The following is a 17,556-nucleotide window of genomic DNA, read 5'->3' on the forward strand; positions in this document are numbered from 1 at the left end:
TCTTTGAGCGGTTCGATTCAATAGCGTACGTCTCGTGAGCTAAATACACATAACCACTGTCTATGCAGCGCCATGCAGCGTGCTCAAATTAGTGGTGGTCCTCGGTACCAAGGTACTCGAGCTCGTACACTGTCGGTCAGTATGCTTATCAACATAGCAACATACCATTACCACATCGCGGGCACCGGCCCTGCTTCCTGTCGATCGAGAGAGTGAGCCACACAGCCTCGTGCGACTCCGCCGGGAAACCAGTGCAGCCAACAATCTGCTCAGTAGCCTATATTGATTAGACCGATCAAATACGTACCATGCTCTGCACCTTGATAGGGTTGGCCTTCGTGCCGAAACGCGAAGCGTCCAGCGGCTCCATGTTGAACACGTCAATACCCTGGAGCTTGCCCATCAGCTCAAAGCGCTCGAGACCAGTGCTCTGCTGCTCGTCCGAAGCGATCTCACCCGGCTTCGAGCCGTCACCCTGGATCAAGGGCTGGTGGTGCTCCGAGAAGCGGAGAGGCGTAGTAGCCAGCGAACGGACAGCCGTGCGCTGCGCAATAGCAGTGCGCAGAGGAGCGCGGAAGGTCTGTGTAAGGCTGCTGCGGAGGAACGACATTATCCTAATTCGGGTGATTCAGGATAAGAGGAGGAGTAGTGGCCGCCCGCTCCTCGCACCGTAAAAACCCAAAAAGCACGTGTTCTGCCCGTCCAAGGCCGCGTATTTACAATTTAATTCCATATTTGCCGTAGGGAGACTGGTGTCTCAATTCGTTTGCGCAACAGCTCCACTTCACAGCGTGCTTAGGCCAGCCTCGCTGCAAACTAAAGCGATGAAGAGCAAAGGCTCCCATGTAGCTCTGGTACAGGTGCGTTGCATGTTGCCTTTCTTACACACAGGCTACAAGTGCCTCTATCGTGCTTATCGTTTGGGGACTTGTTTTTTACCATGCAGGCAGTTGGCGTGTGGCCTTCCCCACATTGCACCACTTGTGTGTCTCGCTGGGCTTGTATTTGATTATTCAAGGTGTATTTGTCCTTCAGCCTACACGGACCCCAGAAGAAAAGGAGAGGGGGCTATTGTGGCATGAAATTTTTACACTTGGCCTGGGCCTCCCCTTAATGACCTACGGGGTCTGGGTCATGTGGGAAATGCATGACCGGCCAGGCTCCCAGCATTTTGTATCGTGGCATGGGACACTTGGCATATTTATTATCCTAGCACTTTGGCTTCAATCGATCTTTGGCATCATTATGCTTTGGGCCTACAAACCCTTTTTTGGGACCAAAGCGCGAGCTCAAGCCATGTGGAAATACCATCGGTATGTCCAAAGTAAAGTAACTCACACGCAGTATGAGCGGCTATACATTTATTGCTCTCATCACTACGGAGCTTCTTCTTGCTTTCTGGGAAGTAAAATGGATCTGGCGCGTGGCTACTGTGCCTCTGATGCTGTGTGCAACTATCCTAATCGTTCTCATGGCTTACGGCATGATCATGCGTATTCGTCCATCAAAGATGGGATTTTAATGTCCCACTATTCCATAGACATGTGCATTTTCGGGTATGACGATATAGACTATACACTAAGTCTCGTACAGGCATGTGCAGCCGTGCCATCAAAAGCCGCGGTGTTCTAGCCATGACTTGATCTCACGCGACAAATTCGTGCGCAGGAATACCGTCTTGGGGCCTGCACTCTTTGAAATACGTACTAGGATCTGCGAATACGGGTTGGCCTTGTCAAAGGGGTCGCCCCAGCCAAACTCTTCGAATATATCACGGCACAGGGCCTTTCTCATTAGTATTACATATCACATGGATACATACCGCTGCATCACCTTCCACCTTACGGATTTGCGTGAACCACTGAGACCCTCCGTGCCGAATATCCGTATACACAGGGAGGCTCAATCCACTCATACCAACGCGAGATACATAGTATGGGTAGCGGATTGCCGCTGGTGATGGTTGTGCCTCTTCGTTGGGTTCGGACGACGACACAGTGCTTTCGTGCCGAGCATGGATAAGTGTACTCAAGCGTACAGCAGGAAGCACACGAGCTCCCATACCCATGCGGGTCGGCGCAAGTGCGGTTATCCACATCTTCGCGACGTCTCTATGTCAAAAGGAGGTACGATGTTCTGAATCCACATCTGGCCAGGCTCCATCACGTGATCCCAATGCCGCCCCGAGCATTGAGCGACCCTTCGCGCCTTGGTGTGTCGAACGTACGTACCATTGCCAATATGTCGGAGCGCATTCGTGAGCTTGTGGATGAGCCAGTGTCTTTTCTGCGTGAGGGCATGCAGTTTATGAACCGCTGCACCAAGCCGGACCGTAAGGGTATGTTTACTTTTTGATATGGTAGAAGAGCGTGAACTAATACTGTTCAGAGTTCATCCAGATCTGCCGCGCCGTAGGCACTGGTTTCGTGGTTATGGGCTTCATTGGCTACCTTGTCAAGCTCATTCATATCCCCATTAACAACATTGTTCGTATTCACTGCCTATTTTTGCGTTCCTTATGCTAACATCGTTCCTCTCCTCTGTCCCTGCATGGATTGATTATATCTACAGCTTGTGTACGTATCTTTGTTGAAACAAACTGACATCCTAGTGGTGGTGCTTAATCTCATTTGATACGTGTGGGGATCTAGAGTGGTGACTCACTACCACGAGTACATTTACCTTCTTAACACTATCTCTGTACCATTTTTGCTCTGTCTGCGACAGGGTACCGTAGAAGGTGTTGCTATTGCATCTTTGTCTCTATGGTAAACGTAATGTACAAGGAATAAAAACTCTGCTTTGCAACTGAAATTGTGACATCTCTGTATCAGCGACCTTTTATAGATCCGAGGCTGACATGATCGACAAGCCCACTCTAGACAACGCACAAGCTATGAGCAATAAGCACACAATAAATAAATCATGGAATGCGCTTAGCGCAAGTGATATTCCTTTTGGTTAGGGTAGCAAGGGCTACAGATGCGACGCCACAGCGATGTACAACTACATTGTATGCATCTGTCACCAGACAAGACACAGACACCAAGAAATCTGCGCCACAAAAAGGGGCAGTAACACAACTTACGCCTTCAGGACGTAGCGACGAGTGCCGAAGTGAACATCCTTCTTGTGCTGGCGCTCAGTCTTGGCCTTACGCTCGTGCTTGGTCAGCTTGCGGCGGAGAGCACGGGTCTTCTTGGCACGGAGGTCAAGAGGCAGGTGCTTCTTGTTCTTGTAGAGCTCACGCAGGTTAGCACGCTGCTTGAGGTTGATCACAGTCAGAACGCGAGCAATGTTCTTGCGCACAGTGTTACTGTAAGGTTAGATTTGCTTCTCATGAGCGATTATACGTACATGCGCACGAGCTTGCTCGAAGCACCACCAGCGACCTTCTGGACGCGGAGCTGGAGCAGCTCCTTTTGGAGCTCCTCGACCTGGTTCAGCAGGTCCGTCTTGGACTTGTTCTGGAGATCGTGAGTGCGGACCTTGGCCTGGTAGAGTTAGCATGTCTGTTCTGTGCGAGAGCGCCTGTCGTCCATGAACAACGACTGGACCACCTGGATATCATTACAGATACGTCACCAAGCAGTCCTGATTTGCCGTTCTTGTATCCAGGGGACCTGAAAACATACCATAATGACGACACTCAAAAAGAGGTTTGTGTGGTGAGGACCAAGACGCTGGGCGGACGGACTAGGTATCGGACTTCTTCCTCAGCACGTGATCTACACCAAAACTAGGTAGTGGGCACGTGATTAATATGTGAAGGTGGAGAGCTTTAGTGGAGGCAGACATTTATGCAGTGCGATGCAGGTTCAAAGAAAGTACGGCGCTATGCGCCACGAGTTTGTACGGCTATGGGACGTGTGGCCATCGTCTGCGTGGTGGGCAAACGACGACGCCCAGGTGGCACGTACTTTACCACCGAGGGAACACTATGTGATGCAATGATTTGACAGGAATCCATCTTGGCCACATGAGCTGTAGGTCCGTAGACAGTAGGTTTCGCGTATTGCCCCACAACAGCTCCTTTCCACTGGGACAGGATTTGAGCTTTACCAGCGGGAGACGCATGGGCCAGTTGCGATTGAAGGATGTTGTAGGAGCCATTCTTATTACTAGGTGGAATTGTTTTTCGAATGGTACTAGGTGGGGTTTGAGGCTGATGCGGGATTTGCATAGGTTGCACTGGCTGCAGTGGCAGGGCCACTGAAGAAGGCTGCGGTACGCCTTTGCGAGGTGGTGAAACCTTGGACGTCACAGCTGCATGGGGCACCCGAACCTGTGGAACATGGTGTGTCATATCGTTCAAAGGTAGGGGCTTCATCACTTCCTTCTTTCGCTGAGCCACCTGAAGAGCTCGACCAGGGGCGAGTTCGAAAGGCGGTGGCACCAGGTTTGGTGAAGGCGGTGTTTCTATCACCTCACTGGACGTTTTATGGGACTTGAGGCGAATCCCTGTAAGTTTGGATCCATTAGTCCATTCATGCTCGTCCATGCGAGGTGTAGGCGGTGTTACGACAAATTCAAATGTACTGCGTTCCGTAGCAATCACACAATGCTGTGTACCGTGCATGGTTGGCGTGAATGTCATTTGATCCCTTGTACCGGTTATCTGATCCACCTGGCCATCCTGACTATGACGCCGCTTGGCTTGGGCTGTGAGTCCATGAAGCATAGTGATACCAGGTCGTATCTGAGGTTGCTGTTGCTGCTGCTGAACTTTGGCGTCCCATCGAGTCGAGTGTCCCAATGCATAAAAGAGGCGCTGTGCCGCTCGAGCACGGTCTTCTGACCTATTTTGCTGTGAAGTTGTTAGCTGGTCATTATTCGAAGCCTGTTGAAGAGGGCTGGGTGCGAGCGCCAATCCGTGGTTCGTTATCGGCACAGGTCGTGGCGGTGTGCTTGTATTGCATACACGAATGGTAGCGTCATTACGGGAGCAAGACCATTTTTCCTTACGCGTCATAGCTGTGCAAGGACGCTGTGGCAATGAGAGAGGAACACCATCGATAGAGTTATCCGCGACTGTCCATGCAGTAGAAGCCGAGGAGTGGTGAGCACTCGCATCATCACTATCACTATCCGAACTAGGCTCGGCGTCTGACAAGGGCTCTGTAGGCGTTTGCCAAATGGAGTTTTGAAAAGAAAGAGGGAAGAGTGTCTCGCGCTTTTTTGTCGGCGACATATCGCGCGTCGCGTTTGCAATCCAATTCATAGGGGAGGGGGAGGGGATAAGATTAATGAGGGAATGAGGCGAGGGGGTGAATCAAAAGGATGTGAGGAAGGGTGAGGGGTAAAGGAAAAGGTGAGGGGGGATATGGGGTAGGGGTACGACGGTGCTGAGTGAAAAGTTCTTGCAAACGTGGGTCCAGCCCACAAGACGAAGAACGTAAAGAAAAAAAAGGAGTGTGTAGCGCCTGGCTACAGTAAGGGGAAGGGAGGGGTAAGGGAGGGGGGAGGGGAGGGTGATGGCAAAGGCCGGAATGAGTCTTACTTCTTCGCCTATCTGCACATATATACGTCTTGAGCGGGCATGGGCCACATGTGCACCGACCGTCCACGCCTAGCTGCTAGGTGGATGTTGTCCGTGCGTCGCAGCTGCAGGTCGTGCGTAGAAGTTGGCTCATGCCACGTGGCTACATACATCCACCCGCTGCCATCCCTACCTTGCTTGCTGGGTGAGACGTGCTATGATGCTCTTTCATGTATTAGCGGTGTAGGCTACGTATATACGTAGCTTTGATCGCGCCCCACTTCCGTATCATGCCATATCTATGAACGACTCAAATGAAGGACGAACGCGACGGTATAAGTGTCTCCTGCGCTAGATACTTGTCGGCACCTGTTTCCGTGCTTTATCACGTACAGCAAACCAGGCGATCTGTGTAGCGGTCAAGGCTACCCACAGTCGGCAACGACGCCAGTTGGCCACCTTCCTGTCTGCGCCTAGGGCCCGGTTAAGATGGCCGGCCACCTTTGTTCCAGGTCGGCCGAGAGGTGTGGAAGCGAGGGTCTGGCCGTGCCCCTCGACCCCCCGCGCGCGCCAACGGACTGTCGAAAGCGAGGGCGAGGGGGCCTGTCTTTTTGTCAGTCTCGGCCGGTGCACTGAAAATTGGAAGCGCCCGTCGTACCCCTTCTCGGTACGACGTGCGTGTCTCCCGCATTTTGGCCAGGACCGCCTTGCTTTGCTAGCGGCCCCTCCTCCCCACGTCCTACCTTGGCAACGATGCGAAATATCAAATGTACGTATCTACAGGATCGATGGTACTAACATGGTAGGTGTGGTGGTCGGTGATGGTGCTGTCGGCAAGACGTGCTTGCTGATTTCGTACACGACCAATGCCTTCCCTGTATGTATTATCGCTGCATGGCAACTCATACGATGCTCAGAGTGAATATGTGCCGACTGTATTTGACAACTACACCGCCAATGTTATCGTCGATGGTGCACCTGTCAATCTGGGTATGTATTGTGCCTTGGATATGCGCTAACATGTAGGCCTGTGGGATACGGCTGGCCAAGAAGATTACGACCGTCTGCGTCCTCTGTCGTACCCCCAGACGGATGTGTTCCTGATCTGTTTCTCGATTGTGAGCCCATCGAGTTTTGAAAATGCCAAGACCAAGTGGTGGCCGGAGGTGTCGCACCACGCCCCGGATACCCCGATTATTCTTGTGGGCACGAAGCTGGACTTGCGAGAGGATCCTGAGATGAATGCGCGATTGCGGGAGCGACGGATGCAGCCGATCACCTACAGCCAAGCCGTACAGATGGCAAAGGAAATCCGCGCAGTAAAATACCTCGAGTGCTCGGCCCTCACGCAAAAGGGTCTCAAGGGCGTGTTTGACGAGGCCATTCGCTGTGTCCTGTCCCCCGCACCCAAGAAGCGACGAAAGGCGAACAACTGCCTTGTTTTGTAATATGGATACAAACAGTGTCTGTCTGCCTCGCGCATCTCACTGCTGTCTGATCACCCGCCTCACACTAGGCGTGCCTTTTCATCTGGAGGTGGTGTAGTCTACGACCCACCTTTGCTAATGCTTGATTTCTCATCTGTTCTCAAGACCACGTCTATATCCGTAGACTGGCTATAGTGCCTTGTAACGACATCCACTTTGACAGTGTAGGATAAAGGAGTGAAGTAAGTACATGGTTGGCCGGCTCGCCTATGGGCCCTATACCACAATAAAGTCGCCGCGGCAGCAGGAGCAAAACAGCAGGGCATCTTGCGAGAACTGATTGGGATGGGCACGATGCGCCTCATGCGCCTCATGGACGGCACTCGCGACGCGGCGGTGCGTCTGGTCTTGTACAATCGAAAGCGTACTAGTCGGTAATTGTGGCCCTGGCGGTCGTGATGTGGCGGCCTCGCCTTGCGTGTCGCTTGCAATGCGAGCACGCAGCATCTGCAGACTTGCATGCCGTCGATGCTCCTGCGCAGGTGGGATCACCTCGCCACGGCGCTGCCGTGCTACCTCGGTGGGCTGCCGCCGCGGAAGGAACTCACTGGGCTCTTGCTCGCTTAGCGGCGGGAGCAGAGGGGTCGTCGCAGACGTAGTCGCACTGCGCTTATGCACTCGCGGCAGGACTTTGGACGGCAAGCGAGCTGCCTCGGCTGTTGCTGCAGCCCGCTCCTGCCGCATCGCTGCCATCTTTTGGTCGTGGTCATGGACGAGTTGATCGAGTGTCGTCGCAAAGTCACGTTCCATCCGTGCTACTTGCTCCGTCAGCGCCTGAACGCGAGCACGCAATTGCGCATTCTCTTCCTCCAATTCGGCACAACGCACCTCCTTTGATGTGTCCGCAGGCTCTTCGGGAATAGGACTCATCTCGGTGCCAGGCATATCGTCATGCTCATGCACCGTCGTATCTGCCCCCGCCTCCGCTTCTGCCTTCGGCAGGGTCCAGGATGTAGGCCCTGCGTCCTCCTGCTCCATCCCTGGGAGTGCCTCTGACGCCTCTGGATCGTCCAAGGCAAAAGCCTCCGAGGTCGCTCCCGATGCCTCGAACAAGTTCTCAGCGGGCAATACCGCATCGTCGTGCGTCCTTTCTTGCGGAGGGGCATAGGGATCGGTAGTTGGAGCCGCCTCTTCCTCCACGGGCGGCACATCGTAGGTCATCGGAGCTGCTTCTGGCTCCACAGGCTCGGCCTCTTTCGTGGAGGCAGCGGCATCATACGCATAGGCTTCCTCCACAGGCTCAGCCTCTTCCGCGGGCGGCCCTTCATCATACGCATAGGCTTCGTCGACGAGCGCAGCCTCCTCTGCGGGCGGCCCGTCATCATACGTATAGGCTTGCTCCACAGACGCAGCCTCCTCTGTGGGCGGCGCGGCTTCGTAAGTATACTCTTCCTCAGTAGGGTAGGCATAGCCAGGATCTTCAGCGTCCGCCGGATACGCTTCGTACGCCGCAGGGTCATAGTCGTACTCGTGCCCTGCCTGGTCGTAGTACGCATCGTATTCAGATGGCTCTGTAAAGCCGTAGGCATTCGTCTCATCAAACCCTTGCTTGGGTGTATATTCGTACACAGTCGCATGCTCCGAATATGCCTCGTCCCCTGTATCAAACAAGGACGAGGCAGCTGGCTCTTCAGGTACCAAGTTCTCCGACGATTGCATGTGCATGTGCTTCTCAAAATCCTCGGCAAAGTTGTTAATCGAACTAGCTCGTTTCGGGCTGGGCGCATACAAATTCGTCATAAAGTGCGCTTGCGACGTATGCGCTCTTGTAGGCGTAGCTCCCAGCCACAGTACCGGATTTTCATCTGGCATTTCAGTCGCCGTCGATGTGGAAGGCGCCGCTGCCGAGGCGTCCTCGCCTACATCCCATTCGTATGTATCGGCTGAGAAAAGCTCGTTCGCCGCAGGTGCCTCGGTTTGTTCGTCCGTAGGAGGCTTAGGTGGTGCGGCCTGTGTAATTGCCACGGCAGGGACTGTGTCTGGGTCATCCGATGGATCGGCTGGATCGAGTTGGTCGAACGACCATGTCTCAGTGGTATGGGTGTCTTGGTACGATGACCATAGATCCGAGGCATAAGCCTGCGTGGATGGTTCATCCTCGGCTGTCGTCTCAGTTGGTGGGAGGGGTGGGACGTCATTGGCTTGCTCTGTTTCCGTCGCAGCGGGAGCAGAGACGACCGATGTCGCGGCCGTGGCTGCTGCTGCCGCCACCTCTTCTTCTTCGCGCTTACGACGCTGTGCCTCTCGATGACGACGTAGCTGTTTGCGCGCGCGTTCCGCTTTGGCAGCTCTCTCGTCCATCGTAGGTAAGGGCGGCGCGTCGATCTAGACCGTATGCAGCAGAAGCGACGCAGTGTCCGTCCGGCCACGTACTGTTGGTGAGATCCTCCACGTCGTGACGCGTGGGGAAGGGGCCTTCTCACGTGACATTTCGCCGCGAAGGTCTAGGTCCTTCGCCAGACGTCCTCAGGTTCGCCGTTCGTGGCTGGGCTACAGATCGCAGTTACGTGTGGGACGGATGCACCGAGCGGCACGGCTAGCATGCGCTAGCATGCACCGTGCTCCGTGGAGCGCGCGCCTACCTATTCACCGCGCAGCGTACAGCTCTATGACGATTCCTGACACGCCACAAATGCATCGTCGTGTCATGTACGAACCTGTTGCCTCGCTGGATCGAGGACCCAGTGCCCAGCTTATCCAGATGCTGGAATCATCGCAGAAGCTAGCACCTGATACACTTTGGGCACTGTATACACAGGCCATGAGCGAGGTGCCGCAAAAAATGGAGGATGGCTCCCTTCGTCAACCGCAACCCCTCGCGCCTACACACCATCAGCTGGTGCTCGAGTCGCTGCTTCCACCTCATACACCGCAGTACGAGGCGTACGAGGCGCAGCGACGTCGTACGGCACAGGCACGATACCAGGCGCATGTCGACGAGCAGGATGGCCGCGCGCTGGATTCAGAGGGTCCGGTGGATTTGTCCACGCCGCGATCGATGGCACCTGTGCCGCCGGTGCGTGGGATGGGCGGCCGAACGGCGCGTGTGTTTGCTCAGCGCGCGAGTCAGATCTTGCGGCATATCCCTATCGATCAACGGACTACCGAGCTGTACAACCGTGTCCTTGCCGTGCTATCGCACGGCGGTCGATACAAGTACATGCGCTCCCTATGGAACGATATGGTCAACGCGCGGGAGCAGGGATATACCAATGCAGCGCCCAACCAGGCGACCTGTCATCACATGATGATGGGGTTGGCACGGAACGTGGAGCAAAAACTCGCGCGTTTCCGGGCGATGTACCGCCATGAACTGTTAGCGCCCGTAAACCGTCGACCGACAGCCGTGCAGTCGGAAGAAGCAGCGGCGCATGTACAGGCCTCGGTCGACCAAGCAGCGAGCACTGTGCTCATGCTGCTGCGTGATATCCAGCGCCAGGGCACCCTGCCACGTGTACGTACGCTGGACGTGGCAGCTCGTCTGTTGCGTGCCACGGGTCAGCTCCCGCCGTTGCTCGAGCTGCTGCGGTACGGCTTTGGGATGGATTTGCAGCATCCAGATACAGAGGCACCGTCGTTGTGTGCGCCCACCACATATACACTCAATACGACGCTCATGGCGCTGGGTGAAATGGCACGTGCCTCGGATATGAGCATGGCCTATGAGGTCATGACACAGCGTCTGCCTACCGACAGTACGGTGGCCGTGGCCCCTGTGCTGCCGAACACCACGTCGTACAAGCTGATGATCCGGCATGCTGTGTCTGTCCCCAAAACGTTGCTGGTGTCCAAGGCGACGGTCGCTGCGCCACGTTCGTGGCTTGCGCGTCTCGTGGATGGGCCCCAAAGTACGCCAACGATCGGCATTCATACGCCCGCCCAGCGCGATGCAGAAATGCTAGCGCGCTGTCGTGGCGACTACTTATACCTTGCGCGTACGTACGTCAACGATGCGCTGGATACCTATGCGGCACAGCTGCAGCATTTGGCGGAGGGACTGCAAGTGTCTGTCCCCTTGGCCGTCTCGCAATCCATGGACGAGATTCATACGCGGGCTCATCAACGTCGGCAGGCAGCGGAGGAGGCCCACTTGGAGCGCCCGCTCCGTTCGAGTCGGCGTCTATGGAGTACGTACCATGCTGTGGATGCCGATATGCCTTCGCTTTTGGCTGCGTCCGAAGACGACGTGGACGCCACGCCGACGTCGGTGAGCCAGGGCCTGGTCTTTGTCCCGCCGCGCGTGCGTGTGACATGGACGATGTTGCGTCCCTTGCTGGATGCGGCCAAAGCACGCCGCTCGACGGGCCAGCTGCTATGGCTGCACCCACGAGCGGATCGAGCGGAAGCGTTGCTGGCGGCCGAGTACGATGTGCTTACACGCGCGCATGCCGCGATCGATCCGATGTATACCGACCTGTTGCAGTCCTTGCTTGCGCATCGCGACTATGTCAAGCTGCTTCTACAGGACATGTCATGGCTCTGCGACTCACGGCTGCCTGGCCGCGTGCATGGCTGGCGCATGGCGGAGCAGCATCGCAATGCCAAGCGGAACGAGCGAGCCGCAGCTAAGCAGCACGGTGTGTCGAAGAAAAAGCGGCGGGCCTCGTCGCTCACATCGTATACCTCAGAGGTGCACGTAGATTAGAGCGGTAGCCCACATACATCGCAGTCTGTATGACCAGGTGGATTGAGGAACGTGCAGTGAGGGCATGCGGTGCCTTGGCTCTCCGCGTGGGCGTCGCCGGACGCCGGCGGCTGTGTGCTCTCCGCGAGGCTCTGCGCCATAGCCGCTGTCATATCTGCGTCGTGCTCGTCGTTCGAGACGCGCGGTGCATGCTCGCGCGCAATGGCACACAGCGTTTGCCAGCCGGACGACGCAAGCAATTGATCCAATCGCGCACCCGTATCGTGATGGGTCGCGACGTCGCAGGCCCACTGCATTTCCTCGTCGGAGAGGAACCCACTTTGGCCCAGGAAGGCCAGGAGATGCCAATCGCTCAGCCACTGCATGAGATCGGTCCGCTGCGTGTCTGATTCAAGCGGAAGGAAGGCATGCATGGCACGCCACACATCGTCCAACGACTGGTCATGCAAACCTGGCCGATTTTCAATCGCAAACGCATGCGAGAGGAAGCGGGGAGAGGGGTCGGTGGGGAAGCCATGCGTACTGGTCGTCAGCAGGTACTCCACAGGGAAGGTCGGTGAGGCACGCTCCTTGACGTCGATGCCGTACTTGTTGGTATACCGATAGAACACATCAGGGACGTACCGCGTCGCGTCGTTCGGCTTCACACGGATAATCGTGGGGTGCACACTCGCCTCGATCATATCCGCTTCGACCATCCCCATTGCCTGCTCACTGACCTGGTACGCCGCCACATCAATCTCCCCTTCCGTGTTGCCCGACAGCACACACGTCACAAACTTGCTATTCCACACACCGCTCTTGCTCCAGCGGCAGGCACTGCGTCGCTGCGCTTGCCACTGGGCCGCAAAGAGCGCTTCCTGGCCACTGAGGAAAAAGCTATCGGCATGGCGCTTGCACGCGACCAGCCCCGCCTTGGTCGCATCGGTATGCGTCGGATCCGCTGCCTCCAGATCGGTGTAAATCATACCGACAATCTGCAAGCCACATCGCTGCGCAAGCGCGGTAATCCGATCTTGATCGTCCCACGGCCATCCCAACGTCAGGCCGTCCATCTCGCCCGCCTGTGGCGGCTCATGAATCGCTTCGACTACGGCCTTGATGCCCATGGGCACTTTGTCGTACGGCTCATAATGGCCCAGCAAGAACCCAAATCGCTGCATCGCCGTCTTTCGCCACGTTTCCAGCATATGGTCGATGAGCGATGGGTGCGCAAATTCAACATGGTCGACCATGCGGTACACCTGGCGCTGCAGCGTAATCGCCGAGGGTTGGCACTTGGTACAAATTCCCGCGGGCCATGGCGCATGGTGGCCGGACGGGCAAGGCGTGAGCACGCGGTAGTTGACTTCCTCCAGCGGTGGGATGTAGGTCGACGACGTCGACGCAGTGGACGTCGAGATGTTTTGTTGCCGTAAGTAGGCATGGAACGACAAGTGCTTGATATTGTGCTCTGCTTGGTAGCCAGCGTCGTACGGTTCCAATGGCATACAATAATCACACATCCCCTTTTCGCCATGCCGGCAGAACTGCGGATCACGCGCCCTTTGAATTAGGCCCCGCTGCTGGGCCCAGTAGGTATCCACGTCGTCCATACGCACAGATGACGTAGTAGGTGCCGTCGGCTGCGTCGGCTGGGCCGACGTGGCAGGCGACGCAGAAGCCCCCGCGCCAGTAGGCGTTTCGTACTCGGCATACAAAAGCTGGCCATGTCTGACGGTAAGTCAAGCACAGTAGGTACGTACGTAATCCCGAGTGCTTTCAGAGTCGAGCCCTGCAGCTGCGCGACGGATCGACCTTCGCCGCGTGGCGCATCTGCGAGCGCCAGCGTCGCTGGATCGGCCTCGATAGACGCCAGAAGGTGCTGTACAAGCACATCGACGGTATCGTTCTCATCGAGCGTATACCGAAACTGTCCATCCTTGCACCGAATACGCACAAGCTACGAGTAAGTGCGGCGGTAGGCGCCTACGTACCATGATGTTGGACGACAGACGACACGACACCCAGGACTACGCGTCCTGCCGCCACGACGGCGGCGGCGTCGCTGACTAATCCCTACGATGGATGTGGCTCGTGCGAATCTACTTGGACCATCCGCTACGGATGGCCTGGATCAGCCAGGCATTGAAGGCCGGCGTATTATCTAGGTACAAATGGTGGCCTGCCTTGTCGATCACATCGATATGGACATGACTGTTGCCTGCCTTTTGCAGGATGGTCTGGGCGGCTCGGCCGCCTCGCACATCCATCCAGTCATGCGAGCCGTAGGACATGAAGATCGGCATCTTCAAAGGCGCGACACGCTGCACCATGGGCCACCGAGCAAAGGCGCCAGGGGCTAGGATATCAGCCAGGCAGTGTTCACTGCTTGCCGTGTCGGTAAACACACCATGGCAATACGTATGCAGCGCCTTAATTTCGTCCGGCTCCAGCGACTGGAAACGACGGCGTGTATATCCACCCATCAGCCATGGACCCAAGATCGTGCTCATACGCACGATACCAAAGGGGCTGATATTGCGGTCCCATAACCATTGCGCTGTCTTCATCAGGACAGGGTTTAGAGGCGGCCGGCGCGCAGGCACACTACTGGGCGGCGCCTCGCCTTCCTTCACTCGGCGAATCTCATGGAGAAACTCGGGCAACGAGCCTTCCGGGATACCCACGGGGGACAGCAAAATCAAGTTGGCGATGCGCTCTGGATAATGCAAGGCATAGGCGAGCGACAGGTAGCCGCCGAGACTGTGGCCAATGAGCACCATCTTCTCGATCTTCATCTTCGTTCGCCACTGCTCCAAGGCGGTCAAGAAGAATGTTTCGGAGGCCTCAACACGCTCGCGTGTCTTGGGCGAATGCGGCATCACATACGACGGACGCGAGGAGCGGCCCATGCCAAGCCAGTCTAACGCGTACAAACGGGTATGCGGCATCGAGGCAATGGCCCCGACGTTGCGGAAGAAAAAGGCACTGCCAGCGCCATAGCCATGCACAAGCACCACAGGAATTTCGTCCTTGTCACGGTCCTCGTAGCGTTGCGGCGTACCGATTTCAAGCATGTTGATGTAACGTCTTGTTCGGCGGTACAGACGCGAGAACCAGCCCTTGCGCATCGCAGGGTCCTCGCCTATATCGACCATACGGATGCACCCAATTTTGCCGTCGGCTGCTGCGGTCGTAGCCACCGTCGCATACGTATTGCCAGGAGCCACGCTAGCTGGACGGCTGGACGGCGTCGTAGACGTACTCGTGGCCTGTTTATACGCCTCCACCATACCGTCTACGCCATCATCGTTAAGGTGCGCGGCATTGCTCAGCTTGGCGCCACGAAAGTAGCCAGAGTTTTGGTATAGGTGCAGCTCCGCTTCGGCTGTGTGACGTGGTGAATGATGCCACCATGACACAATCGAAGCGCGGATCGTCTCAGGGACAGGCCGAATGCTCTCCGGAAGCGGAAGGGGCATAGCATCATCCAGGATCGGCTCCATAGTGTCCATGATCGCTATACGCACGCCCGACCTAGTGCAGCAGCAAGGTCAAGGGACGACGCGCCGATCCGATTGAAATGCACACAGGTCCGCGGATTCACTCGCTCCTTCTCCTCCACATGGACCAAGCCACAGAGGCCTCGTTAGCGCGTGTGATTGCGGACGTTGAGGCCGAGCGCACGACCGCCGATGTATGTACGCCTTCCGTACTCATAAAAGCTCCTGCGGGATCAGGTAAAAGCCTTTGATCGGGCGCAGCGTATGGTAGCGATGCAGCTGGGGCAAGTACATACACTGCCGCCATCGCAGCTCGCTGCGCACCAAGCGGCTGTCGAGCGTAGCTTTGTCGATGTACGAACCTCGCTGGCCGCTTTGGCCAAACAGGTCCCTCATGGCGAAGTGTATAAGGTGTGTGCGCCTATGCAGGCTGACCGCAGTGGGCGGATGTATGGTCGTTTCCTATGCGCAATGCCGTGTACGCCGCAAGCTTGGCGTATTATCTAGGGGCTGGACGACTGCTCTCCAAAGAAGCAGCAGCGATAGTATTGGGCGGTATGTATACACAGCACTTATGCCAGTCGACATGCTGCCTGCCGATTGTATGCTCCTCACGACCGAAGACTACTTGCATGGCCTCATCTCGATGGTCAACGAACTACCGCGCCTAGCCATTCATGCGGTAACACATGGCGACTTTGACGCGCCTGTTCGCATTGCAGATATGGTGAAGCAGGTGCATGCTGCCTTCCAAGTCCTCAACCTGAAAAACGATGCGCTACGGAAGCGCTTCGACTCCCTCAAAGTACGTTTTGGCCTGCTTACCTGTACAGTATGATGTCAAACGTGTCGAAGAGATTTTGTACGATATCCGGCTGCGTGATCTACAGGGGCGCACTGATATGCCGCTGGGCCTGGCTGTGGTAGTCCCAGAGGCCGAGGCTGCCGCCCTGCTGCAGCGCCTCGCGGGCCGAGCTGCGTAGACACAGTCCAAAATGCTTATACACTACAAAGCGCGAATGCTAACCATGGAGTACAATAAAAAGGGCACATACATAACCCTCTCAGGCGTTATTCATTTGCGTTTCCATCGCCCTTGGACGATTGGTCATTCATTGGATAGGGCACCATATTTAAAAGCGAGCCACGGTGTTGCGGTGGCATAGATAGCGGGCCATTCGCGTCCATGAAAGACGCCGTATCCACACCGCCTCGCGACATGACAGGCCGTCCACCTCCCACCGGGGGAGGCCCAGCCGACATGCCGAGACCGGCACCAGGATGCATACGTGCATCCCCCATGGGCGCCGTAGGGAACGAGTACATACCAGAGCCCCATTCATTGGGCATCGGCGCCTTGGGCAGGCCTTTCAGCTGCGCTGGCGGCGCGCCCATACCCAGAGCTGGGTCCATGGCATCCATTCGTGGCCGCATATCTTGCTGCGAAGGCCGCAGAGGCATAAACGAGGCATTCGACTCGCTCATATTGACCCGTGGCGATACACCCGCGCCAGGGAAAGGCGCCGGCATCGCTGGCGCCGGCATAGCGTTGCGGATCGGCACGCTCGAGCTGCGATTCCGCATCATATCCGAGCGCGGTACAATATCGATCAGGAAATCAAACAAGTCAGAGCGCGCAATGGCGTTGGCAATGTCAGAGCGCTGGATCGTCCGACGCTTGTTTTCCTCCGCCACCATGAAGGCACGGCATGTCAGGTCGGCAATAAATACTACATGGTGAGCCCATACATATACATACTTTCACAGGCACGCGAGAACAGGATAGGCGCCTCGGCAGAAATCATCTTGACTTCATCGTCGTTTTTCATCACTTTTTTGATACGAGCGAGGGGCAGAGCACTGCTGTTGCCACTTGGATTCGTGCCTAGGTTGAAAAAGTCGATGGCCTTGCCGTCCGAATCAAATCCATTCTCGACCAAATCCATTTGATAGCGCCAGAAATACCGCTGGAACTGTGCAGGGTTGCGCGAGTATTGCTGGATCAACGAGCTTAGACGCGTCCCCGGAGCCATTGCGCCGTTCGAGTCCGGTACTAAGGCGCCATTCTCACTCTCGCCTAGCTTCTCATGCGCAGAAGGCGCTCCTGGCATAGGCATAGGTGGCTCTCCAACTGGGCGCATTCCGCCTTGGTTAGGCTGGTAGAACGACATGGGGTGTAACAGGGATACGTCCGAGACTGGTTACACGCAAGGAGTCTGGTACGAAACAAGTGAGTGCGCAATGGCCCTGGCTAGCAAGCAACGACCACGCTCGAACAACTTCGGATGGAAAGTGTCGACGTACTCTCGGCAGCCACTGTGTGGGCCCGATCGGATACTAACATGTTACATGCACCCAATAGGTACATGGATCAACAACACCTCCACCACCACGCTGCGCGATGGACCGCCCAGCGTGGATCGTGTGCTACAAGCCAGCCAGAAGCGAGAGACTGATTGG

At 56.2% G+C, this 17,556-nt stretch overlaps 12 protein-coding genes across 12 annotated transcripts; 5 read left to right on the forward strand and 7 right to left on the reverse strand.

Moving 5' to 3' along the window:
• Positions 1-88: 88 nt before the first annotated feature.
• Malapachy_3842 (cytochrome c oxidase polypeptide iv) lies at positions 89-610 on the reverse strand (the record flags this gene model as incomplete). The annotated part of the gene is made up of 3 exons (XM_018138301.1): positions 89-129; positions 166-277; positions 308-610. 3 exons carry the CDS (start codon positions 608-610, stop codon positions 89-91), a joined length of 456 nt encoding a protein of 151 aa, XP_017991545.1.
• A 686-nt stretch (positions 611-1,296) lies between these two features.
• On the forward strand, positions 1,297-1,522 carry Malapachy_3867 (hypothetical protein; the record flags this gene model as incomplete). The annotated part of the gene is made up of 2 exons (XM_018138326.1): positions 1,297-1,313; positions 1,345-1,522. The coding sequence occupies 2 exons, from the start codon at positions 1,297-1,299 to the stop codon at positions 1,520-1,522; spliced, it is 195 nt and encodes a 64-aa protein (XP_017991589.1).
• Positions 1,523-1,611: 89 nt separating this feature from the next.
• Malapachy_3885 (39s ribosomal protein mitochondrial) lies at positions 1,612-2,068 on the reverse strand (the record flags this gene model as incomplete). Its single annotated transcript, XM_018138344.1, has 2 exons — positions 1,612-1,785; positions 1,823-2,068. The coding sequence occupies 2 exons, from the start codon at positions 2,066-2,068 to the stop codon at positions 1,612-1,614; spliced, it is 420 nt and encodes a 139-aa protein (XP_017991786.1).
• A 173-nt stretch (positions 2,069-2,241) lies between these two features.
• Positions 2,242-2,900, forward strand: Malapachy_3819 (protein transport protein sec61 subunit gamma; the record flags this gene model as incomplete). The annotated part of the gene is made up of 3 exons (XM_018138278.1): positions 2,242-2,338; positions 2,389-2,486; positions 2,883-2,900. The coding sequence occupies 3 exons, from the start codon at positions 2,242-2,244 to the stop codon at positions 2,898-2,900; spliced, it is 213 nt and encodes a 70-aa protein (XP_017991620.1).
• A 184-nt stretch (positions 2,901-3,084) lies between these two features.
• On the reverse strand, positions 3,085-3,638 carry Malapachy_3836 (60s ribosomal protein l35; the record flags this gene model as incomplete). Its single annotated transcript, XM_018138295.1, has 3 exons — positions 3,085-3,316; positions 3,358-3,494; positions 3,636-3,638. 3 exons carry the CDS (start codon positions 3,636-3,638, stop codon positions 3,085-3,087), a joined length of 372 nt encoding a protein of 123 aa, XP_017992098.1.
• Positions 3,639-6,232: 2,594 nt separating this feature from the next.
• On the forward strand, positions 6,233-6,927 carry Malapachy_3822 (ras-like c3 botulinum toxin substrate 1; the record flags this gene model as incomplete). The annotated part of the gene is made up of 4 exons (XM_018138281.1): positions 6,233-6,248; positions 6,286-6,356; positions 6,397-6,469; positions 6,506-6,927. The coding sequence occupies 4 exons, from the start codon at positions 6,233-6,235 to the stop codon at positions 6,925-6,927; spliced, it is 582 nt and encodes a 193-aa protein (XP_017992053.1).
• Positions 6,928-7,182: 255 nt separating this feature from the next.
• Malapachy_3871 (hypothetical protein) lies at positions 7,183-9,267 on the reverse strand (the record flags this gene model as incomplete). The annotated part of the gene is made up of 2 exons (XM_018138330.1): positions 7,183-7,333; positions 7,562-9,267. The coding sequence occupies 2 exons, from the start codon at positions 9,265-9,267 to the stop codon at positions 7,183-7,185; spliced, it is 1,857 nt and encodes a 618-aa protein (XP_017991662.1).
• Positions 9,268-9,574: 307 nt separating this feature from the next.
• Positions 9,575-11,611, forward strand: Malapachy_3854 (hypothetical protein; the record flags this gene model as incomplete). The annotated part of the gene is made up of 1 exon (XM_018138313.1): positions 9,575-11,611. The coding sequence occupies one exon, from the start codon at positions 9,575-9,577 to the stop codon at positions 11,609-11,611; it is 2,037 nt and encodes a 678-aa protein (XP_017991752.1).
• On the reverse strand, positions 11,608-13,590 carry Malapachy_3834 (hypothetical protein; the record flags this gene model as incomplete). The annotated part of the gene is made up of 3 exons (XM_018138293.1): positions 11,608-13,324; positions 13,357-13,553; positions 13,588-13,590. 3 exons carry the CDS (start codon positions 13,588-13,590, stop codon positions 11,608-11,610), a joined length of 1,917 nt encoding a protein of 638 aa, XP_017992096.1.
• A 105-nt stretch (positions 13,591-13,695) lies between these two features.
• Malapachy_3874 (hypothetical protein) lies at positions 13,696-15,108 on the reverse strand (the record flags this gene model as incomplete). The annotated part of the gene is made up of 1 exon (XM_018138333.1): positions 13,696-15,108. The coding sequence occupies one exon, from the start codon at positions 15,106-15,108 to the stop codon at positions 13,696-13,698; it is 1,413 nt and encodes a 470-aa protein (XP_017991666.1).
• A 110-nt stretch (positions 15,109-15,218) lies between these two features.
• On the forward strand, positions 15,219-16,079 carry Malapachy_3832 (translin; the record flags this gene model as incomplete). The annotated part of the gene is made up of 5 exons (XM_018138291.1): positions 15,219-15,290; positions 15,319-15,507; positions 15,537-15,651; positions 15,678-15,901; positions 15,930-16,079. The coding sequence occupies 5 exons, from the start codon at positions 15,219-15,221 to the stop codon at positions 16,077-16,079; spliced, it is 750 nt and encodes a 249-aa protein (XP_017992100.1).
• An 88-nt stretch (positions 16,080-16,167) lies between these two features.
• On the reverse strand, positions 16,168-17,267 carry Malapachy_3848 (ccaat-binding transcription factor subunit aab-1; the record flags this gene model as incomplete). The annotated part of the gene is made up of 2 exons (XM_018138307.1): positions 16,168-16,826; positions 16,856-17,267. The coding sequence occupies 2 exons, from the start codon at positions 17,265-17,267 to the stop codon at positions 16,168-16,170; spliced, it is 1,071 nt and encodes a 356-aa protein (XP_017991714.1).
• Between the last annotated feature and the right edge of the window lie 289 nt (positions 17,268-17,556).

This window comes from Malassezia pachydermatis (assembly GCF_001278385.1).
Source record: "Malassezia pachydermatis strain CBS 1879 chromosome Unknown scaffold4, whole genome shotgun sequence".
NCBI classification, from domain to species: Eukaryota; Fungi; Basidiomycota; class Malasseziomycetes; order Malasseziales; family Malasseziaceae; genus Malassezia; species Malassezia pachydermatis.